Genomic DNA, 18,719 nt, shown 5'->3' with positions numbered 1-18,719 from the left:
TTCTTTATTCCCGAACAGTCCTACCTGAGCAATTCGAACGCTTGCTATGAAATCTATTTAAAGATTGACCCATCTACAGATCATGTTGACTTCCTAGGACAGTTAACCACCCTTTAATATGTGTTAACTATGATTCAGCTCCTGACTTCAATATTTTGTCTTAGTCTAGACCAGTACAGTAGGAGTATGAACAGTGGTTTCATTTTCATGCAGTCAACAGCTGAAACATGCGTGAAACACAAGAGCTGGAGGAAGACAGGCAGAAACTAAATGGAGCATAAACAGAGAACCATAAATGAAGGAAACACAAAAATAAACCAGTTCTCTCAATGAAGAGAGGAAGAGCACATCAGGCTGAACCTCCCTGCAGAATGCCTCAGGCTTCCCAAACAGAAGGAACCTCTTAGGACATTAACAAGGGAAATGGTCTCATCAGGGTTTCACTGTCATTACTGCACTGGATGTGAAAAGCAATGTGTCTGTGTTACTCATCTTCGCTGTGCGAATGCTAATGTCTAATTGTCTGCTGTCTAATTATTCTTTATTTATTGCGTACTGTTGAACTGGTTGTGGCTAGATGAGTTAGCATTCCAATGCCCTTGCACATGGCCAATCAGTCACCATAGCAATAAAAACAATTCACCTAAGCTCATCTTCATCCCACACGCGTACATTTTCTTTTTTATTCAAATTAGAATGAACATGTATCATATTTTTTTAGCTTTACTCACGGCAGTCTGCGGGCTCATCAGATCCATCGCCACAGTCGTCCACAGTATCGCACTTCCACCAGAAGGGGATGCACTCGTCTGTCCCACAGCGAAACTGCACAAGGGGTCAGACCACCAGCGACAACATAAACAAATCTGCAGCGACCGCTGATATCGTTAACCAAACCAAGCATGTTCATTAGAAGACAAACGTTGCCATGAAACTCCATCCATCCATTTTCTGCAATAACTTGTCCTTTTTAGGGTCATGGGGGGATCCTACATGCACGAAGCAGGGAACAACCCAGGATGGGGCAACAACTAATCACAGGGCATGCTCACATACCATTCGCTCACGCATGCACACCAATGGGCAATTTGGTGATGCCAATATACTTCAGGACGATTTTGAACCAAGGAGGGAAGCCAGAGTACCGGGAGAAAACTTCACAACTACAAGAGGAGAACAAGGAAACTCGACACACATGGAACCCAGCCCCCAGCGGTGCGAAGCAACAGTGCTTGCTGTGAAACGCTCAGCACGGAATTAACATTAATGGCAAACTTGCAGCATAATCAGACAGCTAGAGTACGCATACATGTCGCACGTGCATGTTTCACAAACACACCGAATGTTGCATATTCATCGGTCTACTGACGTCCAGAAAACACCTTCTCTCTACCTTCCCACACAATTTGTTGACCCTGCCACATAATCATATAAAAAATAAAAAGGTCTGAACTCTAAATTATGGGTACATTCTTTATTAGTGATCCACCCAGGGTGCAACACAGACACCAACAGTGTGAACAGCTGTATTTTAAGACAAACAAATACAATTAACATAATTATCGAACTCCAGTAGATAGGTTATTCAGGTAACACAATTGGTTTTCCTTAAAAAACAGCTGTTTACACTGCTGGTGTCCGTGCTACATACCTTTTGAAAAGAATGCAGAAAAGAATCCTTCTGAGTTCGGACCGCATTATTGCTTGTATCGGGGATTCCCAACCAGCAGCAGCGTTGTTAATTTACAAAAATAAACGGTACCATTTTACAATAGGACTAACCTTATAAATGGTTTATAATCATGTTATTCATCAGGTTGTAACACTTTGTAAATCATTAATAGACAATTATAAACTGTTTTATGAAGCTATAACATAGTTTTTTTATTATTATTAATGAGTTACCACCATTTATACGTGGCAACAGTGAGCCTTATTCTAAAATGGTACCAAATAAACTTTATGATTTCTACCCATGCTATTTTTTATGGACCACTGACATTCTCATGTCTTGATGGCAACTTTTACTGCCAGCATCAGCAGCGCGAAATGTCAATTTTTGCAACATAAGCTGGTCCGCAGTCATCAAAAGCTTGGAAAGCCCTAGTGTATATGGCAGACAGAAAGAATCCTGCTAGCCTCTCTCTTGCTGGGGTGCTCCCAGGTCTTACTGGGGGGGTGGTGCCATCTCACCTGGCTAGCCGTGCAGTTAGAGAGACACGTCTTGTTGTCAGCTGCGAGGTAGAAGTTGGTTGGGCAGGCGCACCTGTAGCCACCCCCGGGAGAGATGAGGCACAGGTGGCTACAGCCTCCGTTTGTCATCTGACATTGATGTTTTGGCACTGGGCACGGGGGGGGGGGGGGGGGAGGAGGCACAAAATCAAGCACAGTCCAAGGAATCTCTGACAGCCAAAGACACACTTTTCGCAAGCTTTTTAATTCAGGGTTCAATTCCCCGTTGTTCCACATAATTTATTTATTTTTGATCAGACTGGGATGGTAATTACCGTCGGGCTGACGGAGGGGGTGGTACACCTTCACGCCTGTTAAGACATGCCAGGAACTGAGCAGCTCCACACTCGGGCCCCCCGAGGATTTGTGGCCGCGATTGAGGGACTTGGTCTTCCCGTCAGTCCAGTAGACGTAGTCCTCAAACAATGTAAGACTCATCACGCTGTGAGCGTCTGGGTTCAGTACTAGAAAGGAACCGGCAAGACATTAATTGTGGGACTTATAAGGGAAGCAGATGGAGCATCCAGCGTGGCGCAGGCTGGTAGATATGGCCACACAACGTCAGCTGGATAATCATCACTGCAATCTGCCGAACCCATAGGTTTGCTTTTACTTTATTTTATTTTTTTGGTAGCTGTTACAGAGAATATTGAAGCAAAAGTTACTTCTCTAATGAGAATTACCAGCCACTTGTTAATATGTATTTTTTGAATGATTGTTAATAAGCAGCTCACTATCAATGCAGAATAAATTAAATAGTAAATCAAACAGCAAATGTCGCACATATTATAATTAGTGATAGGATAAAATAAAATTGAAATCAAACTGTGGACCATCTTTGGATTTAAATTAATTGGTGTTTATGTTTCTGTCAGAGTAAAAAAAAAAAGTAAAAATTATGGCAGTGATATTAATAAATGTTGAAAGTGGTTCAAAATAAACAAATTCACAAAAAAAAATATGCCATGAAGGCCAATTAGCATCACCTTCAATTAACGTCAACATTATTTCTCTAGCAATCACATAACCTGGCTTCAAGTACCTGGACGACCTTCTCAGTTACTGAAAAGAGTGAAGCCTCATTTAGATTTGACAGGAAATTTTGAAGCAGCCATTTTGTAAAGCAAATAAGACATCTTACAAATCTATAATGAGTACAGGAGTGGCCAAAACTTTTGAGAATGACATGAGTTTTGGTTTTCACAGAAGTCTGCTACTTCAGTGTTTGTAGGCCATTTCGTCAGATGTTTCTATGCTTTACTGAAGTATAATTACAAGCATTTCATGTGTCAATGGCTTTTATTGACAAATACATAAAGTTTATGCAAAGAGTCAATATTTGCAGTGTTGGCCATTCTTTTTCAAGATCTCTGCAATTCACCCTGGCTGGTGTCAATCAACTTTTGGCCCAAATCCTGACTGATGGCAGCCCATTCTTGCATAATCAATGCTTGGGGGTTGTCAGAATTTGTGGGTTTTTGCTTGTCCACCAGCCTCTTGAGGATTGACCACAAGTTCTCAATGGGATTAAGGTCTGGGGAGTTTCCTGGCCAATGGATTTTTTGTTCCCTGAACCAGTTATTTATCACTTTTGCCTTATGGCACGGTGCTCCATCATGCAGGAAAAGGCATTGTTCGTCACCAAACTGTTCTTGGATGACTGGGAGAAGGATGGAGGATGTTTTGGTGCCATTCTTTATTCATGGCATTAGGCAAAATTGTGAGTGAGCCCAGTCCCTTGGCTGAGAAGCAACCCCACACATGAATAGTCTCACAATGTTTTACTGTTGGCATGACACAGGACTGAGGGTAGTGCTCACCTTTCTGCTCCAGACAATCTTTTTACTGAATGCCCCAACAATCAGAAAGGGGATTCATCAGAGAAAATGACTTTAGCCCAGGCCTCAGCAGTCCAATCCCTGTACCTTTTGCAAAATATCGCTGTCACTGATGTTTTCTGAATCAACTTTAGGTCACGGTCCTGGCACTTACTAGACTTTCTTGGGTGCCCTGAAGATTTCTTGATGATGCGATAAATGGTTGATTTAGGTACAATCTTACCATCAGCACTACCCTTGCCTGTGAAGCCCTTTTTGTGCAAAGTAATGATAACTGCACGTGTTTTCTTGCAGGTAACCATGGTTAACAAAGGAAGAACAATGATTTCAAACACCACCATCCTTCTCAAGCATCCAGTCTGCTATTCTAACTCAATCAGCATGACTGAGTGATCACCAGCCTTGTTCTCGTCAACACTCTCACATGTGTTAACGAGAGAATCACTGAAATGATTTCAGCAGGTCCTTTTGTAGCAGGGCTGAAATGCAGTGGAAATTGTTTTTTTGGGATTAAGTTCATTTTCATGGCAAATTGCATTCCAGGTCACTCTTCATAACATTTTGGAGTATATGCAAATTGCCATCATAAAAACTGAGGCAGCAGAATCAATATTTGTGCCACCCTCAAAACTTTCGGCCATGGCTGTAGAGTGTGAATCTCCAAATGGCAAGCCTGAAAAGGCTAAACGTACCACATTAAAAAACTTCAGCAGAATTTCATTGTGAACTACCCTACACATCCATGAGTCACTATACGACCCGCAAGCGTGCTGCAGATGCTTACGCTGCAGGAGAGAAGCCTCAACTCATCCCAGTTGGCCATTAAAAATGGAGAAACCATGATGAAACGTCAGGAAATACTTTGGAGAGAACATTCATCCAATGAATATGGATCCTTAATAAATAAAAGATAAAGACAAACCCTCTGCGTGTCCCCATTATGAAACAGGCCGTAAGTGAAGGTGGTTGACCTTAACTGCCACTTATTTATTTGTTTAAATCAAAGTTAGATATGGGCCCATCCAGGGACACTAGAAGAATGAACTTATCAACGTGCCTCTAAGCAACGAGCAATTATAGTTTGTCATTACTTACTTTTGTGTCTCTGTGAACCATCCATGTTGGCAAGCATGATGTGGTTCCCATCAGCCCAGTAGATCCTCTTGTTTGTATAGTCGATTGTTAAAGCCACAGGATTATTGACTTCGGTGTTGATAATCACAGCATAGTCACTACCATCCATGCCAATCCGCCCGATGTGAGGGTCCTCACAACAGTCTACCCAGAAGATGTACCTAATCAGGCAGAGAAGCAGGATTTCACTGGCAAGAATCCCAGGATTTCCATAAAAGTGCAGCCAGTGCCCTTTGCTAAGTGGGATCACAATATCCAGCATTTTCTCATTCTAAAAACATATATTAGGAAGTGAAATTCAGTGCTAGCAGAACCGTAGCAAGAAGTACATTAAATGAAACCACCTGTTCTTAGTGAAAGTGGGTCATGCGCTAAACACACCTGGGCCTAGAACTTGCACAAGTCAGTTATATGCCCATGCAAGTGTTTCTCTAAGGAATGTCAAAGGGGAAAACATGCACCGATACCTCAGCTACACAGTGAAGGACTGAATGCAGAACATACCCCGTCTGTGCATCCAGAGCTAGATCTCGAGGCTTCCTCAGACCCGAGCTCAGAAGCACGGTGGGGTATAAGCCATTTGCCTTGGACACCTCCAGGGTCCGCCTCCCTGTGTCACACCAGTACAGGTTCTTCCCGATCCAGTCCACGGCCAGGGCGCTCGGCACCGCAGACCGGTGGACCACCTGCAGAGGAAGAGAGAAGTCGTGGAAAAAGAGACCGGGCCATCACTGAGTTTTAATACACGCTGTTTATTCTTCCATGGATGGATTTATTCACCACATAAGGCATAACAGATAATAAAACGGTTTGCTGTTTGTAGAAATATAAGAATCTCTCTTTTTTGACATACACTCCAACATATGGAGGTGAGAGAGATGTTAGGGGTCTGAGAGCAGGGTCGGTCATTCATCCAATACCCCTGAAGCACAACAGCGGAGACATGCGACTTGACATGACGACCTTCCGTTCACAGACAGAGGCCTAACCTGCTAAGCCACACACTGCACCTACTGCCGCACAAATTTGCATGTCATCCACAGCACACATCAGCGGACGTGCTGTCAGATGACTTGCTGTGAATGCCCATGGGCAACTAGCATAGCAAGAAACCAAATGCTGTAGCCATATGTGCAGAGAAAAGGTCACCATACTTCAAACGGACACTAATCAGCACAAGTGACAGACGGATTCAAGCGACCGGAACAGAAGTGCAAAGAAATTAATAAATAAGTCCATACAGAAGGAAATGTGATGTTAAATGAGCAATATGCTCCAGGTTAATGATAAAACTGAATTGTTGGAACATTGGCAGCAAATTTGAAATGCATTTGTAAACTGCATACCATTAAAATCAATGCCTTTAGCCAAGTGAGAATTTAATGAAGACAGTGTGATAATACCATCTTTTTTTCCACAAAACAAAAAATAAAGAAATAATTTAAAAAAAGAATCCAAGCAAAGACAATCAACATGTGCCCAACACTTTTCACTAGGCAATAACTAAATTGGCATAAACATGCAGCAGCACATACCAGCTGGGAGATAAAACCGGTTACTCAAAACAGATTTTCATCCAAAACAATATCAACTGCAATCTGCTTCAGTACGGCCTAATATGGTTTGAGGTCTTGCACAGCTACAACGAGGCGTTAATGGAGAGACGTTATATTAAATGTACTAGCAGATGAGGGCCTCATTGTGACGTGTGAACACAGTGCAGGGCTAGATTACCGGTGCGGCCTGACCTTCTCATGTTCAATGGGCCAGTACGGACTACAAACCCCCAGGGTGGCCGGCGAACGACCCAGAGGGCAATGCATGGCTAGGTTAGGATGAGGCCAGGTAGGAGGGGGCAGTTCACTGCAGGGTGGCTGGGGCTGGCAATCACAATATGCCACAGTCACTAATGGCTAACACTAACCTTGTTCCAAAAGCACGACAAGATTATCTTTTTCATTATTTACCGTTGTCTGTCACTGGGTCAACACCCTATATATTAAACCAGGGGTGTCCAATCTTATCGGCAAAAGGCCGGTGTGCGTGCGGGTTTTTGGGATAACCTTTAGGTCAGATGTTCACACCCAGGTGTGAGGACTCTTCAGCCAATCAGTCCTCTAATTAGTAATTAAGGAGTTGCAGCGAAAACCTGCATACACACTGGCCTTTTGTGGATAAGATTGGCCACCCCTGTATATTAAACTAACTTTTGTGTATTTTAATAGGGCTCACATGGCTTTGTAATGCTGAAATCACACGGTCTGCAAATAGCTTTGCAATGTTTCACTGGTGCTGGCCAGCCTGGCAAGACACACATCACCTGCTGACGGATGCTCTCTCAACTGACGCTCACTGAAGAGATCTGCCTCATGACACATGAGGGTGGGGTGGGGTGGGGTGGAGCATGGGCTGATATTAATCTGAGGTTCATTTAGTCTGTACGCTCATTCATGATGTCAGCAGCAGAGAGAGTCCCTGACATATTTTCTGGGAGAGCCTAGCAATTGAGCTTCCCAGTATAATTCCTAATCCTGCACTCTTTGAATCCACCCCCAATGGAGTGTGATGTAGACCCTGCCACCCCCCCACCCCCACCCCCCCAGCATCAGCTACGGCACTTACCCTCCAATCTTCTTAACCTTTCCACTCTCAAATTGATATTGTGATCGCACTGAGTGCATACTTCCTCAAGGAGCCATTTTTTAAGTGATACACACCCCATTTACACCCAACTAAACAACTCTCCCAGGCCCTGCCATGTGGGGGCATTTCATTGGCAGAAGGTAATGAAGAAAGGCATTATGATGGCTCCTGATGGAAAACCATTTCCCAAGACAGACCACAACCGTCAGCCTTTAAGGAGCCTGGGATTTGGGGTATTCAGACTCAATGGGCAGGTAAATGCTTAATTACTGGCAGCCCATTCCCCCGGTTTTACGCAGTATAATACACCCTGTCGTAAAAAGGAGAGCTGCTTCACTTGTTCTGAGTTAAGGCTTGACCTGAGGCCAGTGTTTATCACCAAAGAGTGAAGATTCAATAAAAATCAAGAATTGTTTTTATTGTCGTATAGGACAACAAGACAGAGTAGCTTCTCTCAAAGGACGGGGAGTAAGGCACTGCTTCACTGTGTCCAGAGTTAACGCCTGACCTGTGGCCAGGCTTTACCACCAAAAGAGTGCCCTACGGAGTAGGCATTGCTTCACTATGTCCTGAGTTAACACCTGACCGGGACCCACAGTTTACCACCAAAAGCGGGAACTGGCTAGTATAGCACTGCTTCACTATGCCCTGAGTTAACACCTGACCGGGACCCACAGTTTACCACCAAAAGCGGGAACTGGCTAGTATAGCACTGCTTCACTATGTCCTGAGTTAATGTCCCTCAGGCCAGGCTTCATCACCAAAGGAGAGAGTTGGGGAGTAGGCACCACTTCACTATGTCCTGAGTTAACACCTGACCGGGACCCACAGTTTACCACCAAAAGCGGGAACTGGCTAGTATGGCACTGCTTCACTGTGTCCTGAGCTAATGTCCCTCAGGCCAGGCTTCATCACCAAAGGAGAGAGTTGGGGAGTAGGCACTGCTTCACTATGTCCTGAGTTAACACCTGACCGGGACCCACAGTTTACCACCAAAAGCGGGAACTGGCTAGTATGGCACTGCTTCACTATGTCCTGAGTTAATGTCCCTCAGGCCAGGCTTCATCACCAAAGGAGAGAATTGGGGAGTAGGCACTGCTTCACTATGTCCTGAGTTAACACCTGACCGGGACTCACAGTTTACCACCAAAAGAGGGAACTGGCTAGTATGGCACTGCTTCACTGTGTCCTGAGCTAATGCCCCTCAGGCCAGGTTTTACCACCAAAGGAGAGACAGCTACAGTACCGTACCTTAAGGTCGCTCCCGTTCAGCCTCATTCTGTTTATCCTGCGCCCGTTGGGCCGGCTGGAATCCACCCAGTATATGAACTCCTTCTTGTAGTCGAAGTCGAGAGCGATGATGTTATTGAGGCCCTGTGGAGGGGAGGAGGGACGGGGGTGTTAGCGAGGCTGCCACTGTTATTGACAAGTCAGTCGTGGTTATATTAGAAATACTCTGCTGAAAGGAGGCAAAATATGCATTAAATGACCATGTTAAGAGTATCATCTTAGCATCTCCAGACTGAAGGCCAACTTCTCATTCATAGAGGGTGTAATGGGGATATTTTTAGATGCTCAGAAATATCCAGCTAAGTACTATAGCTGAAGCAGACTCAATAAAATGACCTGTGGCAGAAATGCTCACGGACAAAGCAGTACAGGGACTCAGGCAGAGCAGAATAGGGTAACGTAGACATATCAGTCCTCCTTTCAGCTGCCTGTGTATAGATGGATGTGGGACTCAGATTCCGGACAAGCCCTCGGACACAACGGGGAAAAAAAAATGACGAGAGGAACACGGCCTGACATCTCCATCATTCTGACATTCCAAATGGAGAAAGTCCCTTTGGAGCCATTGCTCTTGGAAAGGCCAAATATGCGGCACCTTGTCTGTGCACATGTCTGCCCTCCTGCAGGAGAGAACCTCTCTTCGCTACAAAGGCAGAAAATTACACCCAGAGGGTTCACCTGTAAAGAACACGGTCCATCTTTAAAAGAGTGATTGATTTACACTTGGAAGTGAATGTCAAAGCAGTTACAGCACTGGGAAAATATCAAATTCCAGCTAATTAAGAAGTAGAATATAATCGAAACAGAATGTGGCCCTGAATGGACTGCCAGTACCCATATCTATTTTACATGCACCATTGATGCAAACAAAATTTAAAGGCAATATTCCAGCATGACAATACTCTCCTATTACTGATACTCTGCAGAAATTCACAATTATGTGATATTGTTCACAGTCTAATTGATTAACTTAATTACCAACCATCCACTTCAAACATGTTTCAGTGTAGTTTCTGTATCCAAAGTAAACGCAATACAAGGCACAGATCAAAGTGGATCATTCAGACAGTAACTGTAAGCAGGTTCCTCATTACATGTCCATTAATTAGCAGGGAGATTAAAGCGAGTCACCGCTAACTGAATGCCACTCAGCAAAGATAATTGCAATGAAATTGTTTCACAAAGAGCAAAATCGGATTCCCAACATATGAAATTTAGTTTCAATGTTATTATTGCTATTACACATACTATAGAGTAACACTCAGAAAAGGAGTGTAGGTTCACAGTTATTGTTGCTGATACAGGGGGAACAGCTGGACTGCTATTCTAGGGGGCAGAAAGATTGATGGCTGGACTGTAAGACTATGACGCCGGTGTTTGGTGCCACTGAGGGAGGATATTGAAGAGGCTCTTTGGCAGGCTTCCTGTCTCTCAGCGGGTTGTTCAGTTTCAGTTAAAACTGAACAGATTTGTAAGACGTGGCTGTGGTTGACAACAGTTATTATTAAAGTGTTTAGTAAGTAGCGAAATGCTACAATATTTAATTTTTTCAGGTCTCTCACATTCAGTACCTGTGGTGGACTGCACGTATTGGTGGTGAATGTTCCTCCACGTCAAACTCCCCCTACTGAAGCGCCTTCTCACACTGAAGACCTAATAACAAGAGGCCTAAGTGTCGACAGGAGTGACACGGCCGTCACCACTGGCAACCGCTAACTCAACAGTGGCAGACGGGCCAGATGAAGCACAGAGCCGCGGAAAGCCGAGGGACGAATCCCAGCAGAAATTCTCCCATTCCGGGTTGGTAAGAAGCCAATTTCTTCTTTGCTGTCCCAGGCTGACAGTTGTAGAATGAAACAGAGAGGATTGATGCCAGGGCCCGACAGGCGGACACAGGGGAAAGCCACCTTCTCATTGGCTAATGATTATCATACAGGAATGGACACTGGGGGTAAACTAGCCATTCTATTGGTTAGTGATTACTGTACAGGCATGAACACAGGGGGAAGCCGGCATCTCATTGGTTAGTAATTATCGTACAGGCATGGATACAGGAAAAGCCACTCTTTCACTGGTTATTAATTATCATACTGGCACAGACTCAGAGGAAAGCTGCCTTCTCATTGGTTAATGATTATCATACAGGTACAGATACAGGCTCCATTACATTACTGTGGTGGAATCTGTGAGGCTTTAAGATAAAGGTCACATGTAGAGACCCTGATGTTGCCAAATAACAGTACAAATCCCAAAAAGGGAAGGAGGTCAATCAGAGGAGAGACCAAATTACCAGGCTGATCAGACCGGCTACCGGAGGCATAACAACATCAGCGCAACATTTGTTATGAGCAGGGAGGAGGACATGCCAACCCTTCCCATTGGGCCTGGGGCAACATCCTCAGATGTCCCACCGAGATGGTGGGCCTGAAGTGCAGGCCACCCTACCACCAGCATCAGATCCTACTAAAAGGCCCCTGTCCTCAAATAAACCAAGAAGAGATCGAGTGCCAGCTGACAGCCGTGCTACTGGGTTAATTAAAAGGGTTTTCATGGGGAGCGACATGCAATGCAGAGCTACCAATGAAAGAGGACGCTCAGACAGGATGCGCTCCCTAGGGGCTTATCTGCCAACAGCATCCATACCGTCATCTCTAAATAAAAGCACAGGCATCCTGCATGGTGCCAGCATGCAGCAATTAAACTGTCACAATGTGAATGTTTCAGCATTAAGAAAGCAGTCCCACACTATAGTGTGGCTTGTTTCCAGGAAATTGCGTTCTGTTTTGTATTTAATAAACTCACTTTAGATAATGTCATATTGTAGCTGTGTCATTTTAAGGCATGTTTAAAATGCATTATCTCAACTGATTGAATACTGAGTTAGTCCTTTGTTTAATTGAAGCATTTTTGATTTGTGAATAAGGTACTGCAGTTAAGGCTTCAATTATTGAATTGTTGAAGGGCGAGAGCATGCAGTGCCAGCGGATGTGGTTATCGCAGCTGCAGCACGAGAACTGTGCTCACTGGCTCGTCTACAGCCGAAACATCGTGAAATCTTAACGGGAGCATCGCATCACAATGCTGGTCACTGTTGATTGGTTCAAAGCTCAAAGAAAAACTATTCTGTGAACCAATTTAACCCTCTGGGGACTAGGGGTAGCACACTTTCACTGACTGGGGCATGATCACACATTTCATTCAATATCCATCCATCTATCCATTTTCCAAACTGCTTATCCTACTGGGTCGCGGGGGTCCGGAGCCTATCCTGGAAGCAATGGGCACGAGGCAGGGAACAACCCAGGATGGGGGGCCAGCACATTGCAGGGCACACTCACACAGCATTCACTCACACATGCACACCTACAGGCAATTTAGCAAGTCCAATTAGCCTCAGCATGTTTTTGGACTGTGGGGGGAAGCCGGAGTACCCAGAGGAAACCCCACGACGACATGGGGAGAACATGCAAACTCCACACACATGTGACCCAGGCGGAGACTCGAACCTGGGACCCAGAGGTGTGAGGTAACAGTGCTAACCACTGCACCACCATGCCACCCCTATTTCATTCAATATCATAAAGTTAATTCATGGCAAATAGATTATTTCTTATATATTTGTTTTGGCATTACACTCATCTTAATTTTAATGCACTTGTCTGATTGATGTTAAGTTTGTAATTTGAGATCAAAGTATAGACATTGCTAAATGCAGTTTGGAATACTTGCAGAAACATTATAAAAGTACACAGTAAGCAATGGTGGCAGTTTGTTTTGATCCCAGATATCTGATCACCAAAGTCTTGGCTACATGACGATGACTAAATGGTGTAGTTGCAACATTCGGTTGGATAAATAAATAAGAAAAACCTAACTCATGTCACTATTTCTGGCCTCCTTCCATTGAATATGTAGGAGCACTCATGTGTATGAATGAGCCATTCACACTTGGCCACACCCCCCCCCTTTTTTTTTTATGGTGCTGATGGGGATGTATCTGGATCGCGTTTCACTGCTGCATTGTTCATCAAATTACCATGCAATTGCAATTTGAATATGCGGAACTGCAGCTATTTATAATGCGAATAGCGACCTTCAGGTGAGGGTGGCACTACATGCCCCCCATGCAGGTAAAACAAAGAAAGGTAACACGGTTTATTTTTTGCTGATTTAACCTAATTTTTAAAACTCTGAAACTTCAGACAATGGATGTTTTGAAAAGAAGACAGATTACGGATTTAGTCAGCATTTTTTTCATGTTTCTACAATAAGATGGCAGCGAGTCATGAACTGAAATACACGAGAAATATACGCAGCATCGCCAACGATACCGTCGACTCCAGAAGGTTAATAAAGATAAATGTGGACTGTCCAGGGTTTCCTGAGGACTGGGTTGGGAAACACTGTGTTCCTGAATGGACATTCTATTAACTATACTGTAACTGCATCATTACCTAAAATGCGAATGCGAATGTCCTCCAAAACTCCAGAAGCAATCTTGTGACGTACGACAGAGTACACAGCAGGGTAAGCCTACACAAGTCAATTATCTCAAGCTGGACTGTAAGGGAGGCTGGCAAGAAGTAAAGCTACTACTCAGAAACCACCTCAACGCATGCTTGGGGTCTACACAAAAGGCACAGATGAGATGAAGACAGAGATCTCTGGCCATTATTCAAATCACTATGTGTGGTGTGAACCTAATAGCGCTTTTTTTGGCACCAGGGATGGTCAAAATTAAGGGAGAGACAGAAGGAGAAAAGCAGAGCAAACTACTGCAAAAGAACTTATACAGGTCTGATTAAAAAAAAATGAACCTTGGAAGAAAAGTTATATTTCAAGAGAATAATGCGAAACATGAGTGTGAGCAAGTCGCCAGTCAGTCTCAATCTGAATCCCATTGGGAATTCATGACATGGTTTGAAAAGTGAAGCTCGCAAGTGTCATCCAATGAATTGAAAAGACCAGGAGCAAATTGACCCAGTGGAATGGACCAAAATTACTTTAAGCACATGTGCAAAGCTGGACAACAGCCAACCCAAAAGATTTCACTATTGCTGCAGCTACTACTGCAGGGTTAGGCTACACAAATATGTGTAGAATGCAGACTTATTTCAATCAAAACAACCAAAAGTACTGCAAAAATATGCAATGGTCTAAATACTTTAAAAGCCTATCTAAAAACTACACAAAGGCAAGGTAGACATAACATTCTAAGAACTTTGGGTAATCAAAAAAAGAATATAATACAAAACAATGCAAAAGAATTTTGTGCTATAATTCACAAAACAATGTAATGTTTTTCCTTGCAATTATTATATGCAAGTAGTCTATTTCATCAAGGCAATGCGGCATTTTAGTATTAGAGATAAACCAATAAAAGTGCAAAAAGATATTGGTCATATGAATGGCAAATTGCACCAAGATTGACTGGCACCTTAAACAGAAGATGCATTTACTCACAGACCACAGAGTATCATGGGTGCCAGAGACATTCACTAACCAAAGTGGAACGGGGGGCACGTTTTCTACAGTGTCTTTGGAGTTCCCTTGGATGCTTTAATTCAGAAGACTGAAAGTGATGGAAATGAAATCTAAACTGGTAACCTTTTTTTAGCCTCCTTTCTGAATGTTTCCACAATGATCTTCGTCACTGAGGACATGAGCAGGTCCGTTACTGAGTAAAGTTGAGCAGACATCAAAATACGTTCAAACTTTATTTCTGCAGCTGCCTTGAGAACATCGAATGCTGAGTCCATGAACAGTCCATTCATCTCACAGCCAGAGAACCAGCCATGAAATGAGGCCTGACGCCAAGCTCTAATCGCATCCCCACATATTCATCCTTACCTGCTTCAGGAGGGTGTAATTGGAGCCGTCGATACTTATTTTCCTGATCTCGTGATGGTCAGCCAGTATCAGAAAGGGTTCCTCGGCTGGAGGAACAAAGCAGAAGTCGATTAACACCTGGGAAGGCATCGCTACACAAAACATCGATCACCGATACAATGTTCTCTACTGTTTCAGGGGCCCGGAATCAAAGTTAAACAGGCTTTTAAGCTGGGTTAATGCAAGCTGACTGATTGCATTATGGGAACAAAATCAGCCAGCACCTGCTGACACAAGGATACACACATTTGTCCTGCATTCCAGATTCATTAGTTCTGTTTCCCTATGAGATGCTAATCTCTCATCAGCTTCCTGTCACAGGAGACCTTTGGAGCTGCATGAGGCAACCATGCACAGGCAGAACCTCCTGTTTTTATATATTTTTTTCTTTTTCATTCTTCATCTTCTCTGTACCGGCTTGGTACCAGCACACAGATGTTCAGTTCTGCGAGCTGCCTTCCAGCTAGACATCTAGGATACAGGCCGAACCTCACCCTCAGCCAATCAGGGGCCGTGATCCAAAATCTCAGATGACAGCTTGCGTCAATGCGTTCCATGCAACAGAGGGACAAACTGTGAGGCACCAAGGACAGGAGAAGAAGAGGGAAGGATGCCGTGTCGGCACAGCAAAGAAAACAAGGAAGTAGGCGAGCCATACCTGAGAGGGATTTGCAGCTATTGGGACTGTTGGCTGGGGCTTCGTAGCCGTCTGCACACAGACACTTGTACGATCCATACATGTTGATACAGAGCTGGCTACAGGGCAGGCTGGACGAGCATTCATCAGTGTCAACACAGGTTTTCCCATCATCCTTCAGGCGGAATCCTGGCCAACATTTACACTGGATACACAGACAAACAAATGGCATGCATGAGTTTGGATCGTGGCCATCGCAAGGCAGGGAAAAAGGAAGCAAATTGCCTCGATTTATGCTAAGAACTGCCAGTTGCGCTGTCCGACGGGATCTGTTTTCACGTGTGGCCCAGGGTTTCTGTCCCATGTATCTGCTTGACATTTCATCTGCATCTGTAGCTGGGATATTCCCAGAGGAAACATGATTTGGTGCTGCTGGAAATGACAGCACTGTATTCTGTGGGAAGCCCTGTCATTTTATACTTCTGCATAGAATCTACGCCATCAGTAAACGCATAGTTTATGATGTAGACTCTACGCATTAGTATAAATCAGCCTTAAGCTGTACTTGTCCCACACTCACCAACTTGTACCATTTATAGATGTACTGGACGGGTCACTTGTAAATGTGAAAGTTAAGTACAATTGTAGAGTAACTGGAAAGATCACCTGGAAATGTAAAAGTTAAAAAATGTGTTATTACCTGAATACTGTGAGCCCTTGTTGCGATACTTAGGTCTGAAAGTATTATTTATAAGAAACATTCATTGTCTGCATATTCCATTACATGACAATTTGCAAAATATTTCCCCACTAATTAGGTGGTTACTTGTATTCATTGGTGAATGCTTTAATGTCCATGTCTGAAAATGTCATTCATATTATTATTTATATGTTTAAATATTTATAAACAATTATATGATGTTCACAAATTAAAACAGACGCTCCTCTACTTACGAACTTTCAACTTACGAACTTTCAGACATAAGAGCTAAGAGGACCGTAAGTCCAAATTGTCTTCCTTGGGCTCCCGTTTCCTGTCCGCAACATCATTTTTTTTTTCTGTGCGCCAATTCCGCCGAGTACGAATTCTGGCTACTACTCCCGCTGCCAGCAGCGTAGCGTGTGTACTCCCAGCATCCTAGTTCTTTGTACTTGCGTATACTATTAAAATAATGTTGAATAATGACTTACGAACATTTCAAGTTACGAACGGCTGTTCGGAACGCAACTTATTCGTAAGCAGAGAAGCATCTGTAATTAAAATCTTATAGACAGGCACCACATCGCAACCACATATTTCTGTTCCCTGTGTGCGGCAGAATCAGCGAATACTGCGAAACAGCACCGACACCATGTGGAACTTGTCAGTCGTGAGCATTTATGATATTGGTAGTTTATTCTGTCTGGCTGAGACATCTCCCAATCACCATGCAGAGGAGCCGGGCTTCCAGGTGAGCCTAAAATTTCTGATGCAAATCTTTCTTGCCTAAGCAAAAAGCTCCCATAAGCTGTGTCTGAATTCAATGGCTGCATTCTTAAAATGATGTGGCTGGCATAGAATAGACTTCATAGACTGCATCCTTCTAAAAATCTGCAAAATGAATCTTTGGATAGGTTTGGCTACAAAGGATGCATCGGGTGCAATCTTTGTGGAACGGGAAAAGAAGGACGAATTTGTAGGACGTATTTGAAGGAGCCTTTGAAATGGGACAGCCTTGTCGCACCACTGTGACGCATTTCATCTCAAATGCAGCCTTAAAAGGATGCAGCCACTAAAATGGAACACAGATATAGTCTTGCAGAGAAGCAGTGTCCAAACTGAGCATTATTCACTAATAAGGTTTTGTCTATTGTCCTTTTCGACAAAGTGTACAAGAATCTTCCATAGACTTCCAGGAAGTACGGCGTCAGTGGGCTTCTATGGACTGCATTTATTCTGGGTTCAAAGGGAAAAGCAACGTATACAGTATGCTATTGAAAGCAACTTCCATGAAATGGTCGGTGCTGTGGTTCAATTAGTAAGACGGATTATACTATTAAACAGTAAAATAAAATGAATTTACATTGATACAATGACAAATTAATTTCTTTTGGAAATTTTAAGGGTGCTTCCATTACTTAGTGCTTCCTGTGTAGTCTTAGAGCAATCGATAGTGTGTGATGCATATCTGGAAAATCACTTTGTGTGTGTGTGTGTGTGGTGTCATGTATATATTACAATGTGTGGACCAAATGTCCCCATAATGTGATAAAAACCTGTTATTTTGATGTAGCGCCAATTTTTCGCTCCCCACAATGGAAAACTTCAATACAAGTGACTTCAATAAAAAAATAAAAAATGTCAAAATTCTTGGATTTTGTTTGTTCACTTATAGTTAAGGTTAGGGCTGAGTAGGGGTTAGGGTTGTCACTGTTGGGATTAGGGTTATGCCCATAGAAATTAATGGATGTTCCCACAAAGATATCAACACAAATGTGTTTGTGTGTATCCTCCATTGATCTTGTCAGCTGAAGCTATGTTGTTGTGGGAAATTGCCTCTGGTAGTGTCTCCCACAGCAAATTGCTCCTTAGTGAGCAGCCAGACAAAGTGTGGTTTGCAATGGGCACTTTGGATCTCATCATTTGTTTGTGCATTCATTACTGCTACTTTAGTTTATCATTATTTTCTGAGTTTGTAACTATGCTTTTTCAAGATGGTGGTATTTTGCACTTGTGAGGCAGGTTATTTGAATAAGCAATTGACAATAAACATGTTTGCAAATCGCAAAAAATTACCAAAGAATTACCCAGGTGGTTTTGTACTTTTAGTCCTGGTAACTGACTGGAAATCAATGCAAAGGGAAAGTATGGAATTTTTAGTACCAATACTATGGTACATGGTGCTGTGGAAAAGCACCGCAAAAAAGTAACAATAAGGACCACGTAACCCTGCATGGATTGGGCCCCGCCCTGCAGACAGGCCTGTGTTGGGGGGGGTGGGGCTTCATAGGTAAGCACCTGGTGGCTGGGCCTCTACTCATGGGGCCTTGCCATGCATAGATGCATAGCCTGAAGG

At 43.4% G+C, this 18,719-nt stretch overlaps 1 protein-coding gene across 10 annotated transcripts in view; it reads right to left on the bottom strand.

Moving 5' to 3' along the window:
• The window catches only part of LOC125710026 (low-density lipoprotein receptor-related protein 1B-like), a 339,401-nt gene that overhangs the window by 56,804 nt on the left and 263,878 nt on the right, over nt 1–18,719 (bottom strand). For all 10 annotated transcript variants that reach the window (XR_007382901.1, XM_048979177.1, XM_048979181.1 and 7 more), the window contains 8 exons: nt 15,685–15,868; nt 14,988–15,073; nt 9,099–9,221; nt 5,709–5,890; nt 5,166–5,365; nt 2,508–2,696; nt 2,194–2,342; nt 732–825 (listed from right to left, as the gene is read on the bottom strand). Coding sequence is in view for 9 of the 10 variants with exons in the window: in XM_048979177.1 (XP_048835134.1) it covers nt 732–825; nt 2,194–2,342; nt 2,508–2,696; nt 5,166–5,365; nt 5,709–5,890; nt 9,099–9,221; nt 14,988–15,073; nt 15,685–15,868 (1,207 nt within the window). In the remaining variant the exon portion in view is untranslated. The remainder of the gene's footprint in view (nt 1–731; nt 826–2,193; nt 2,343–2,507; nt 2,697–5,165; nt 5,366–5,708; nt 5,891–9,098; nt 9,222–14,987; nt 15,074–15,684; nt 15,869–18,719) is intronic.

The sequence above is a fragment of the Brienomyrus brachyistius genome, chromosome 16 (genome assembly GCF_023856365.1).
Source record: "Brienomyrus brachyistius isolate T26 chromosome 16, BBRACH_0.4, whole genome shotgun sequence".
NCBI lineage: Eukaryota > Metazoa > Chordata > Actinopteri > Osteoglossiformes > Mormyridae > Brienomyrus > Brienomyrus brachyistius.
This window is presented reverse-complemented; position numbering and strand designations above follow the sequence as displayed.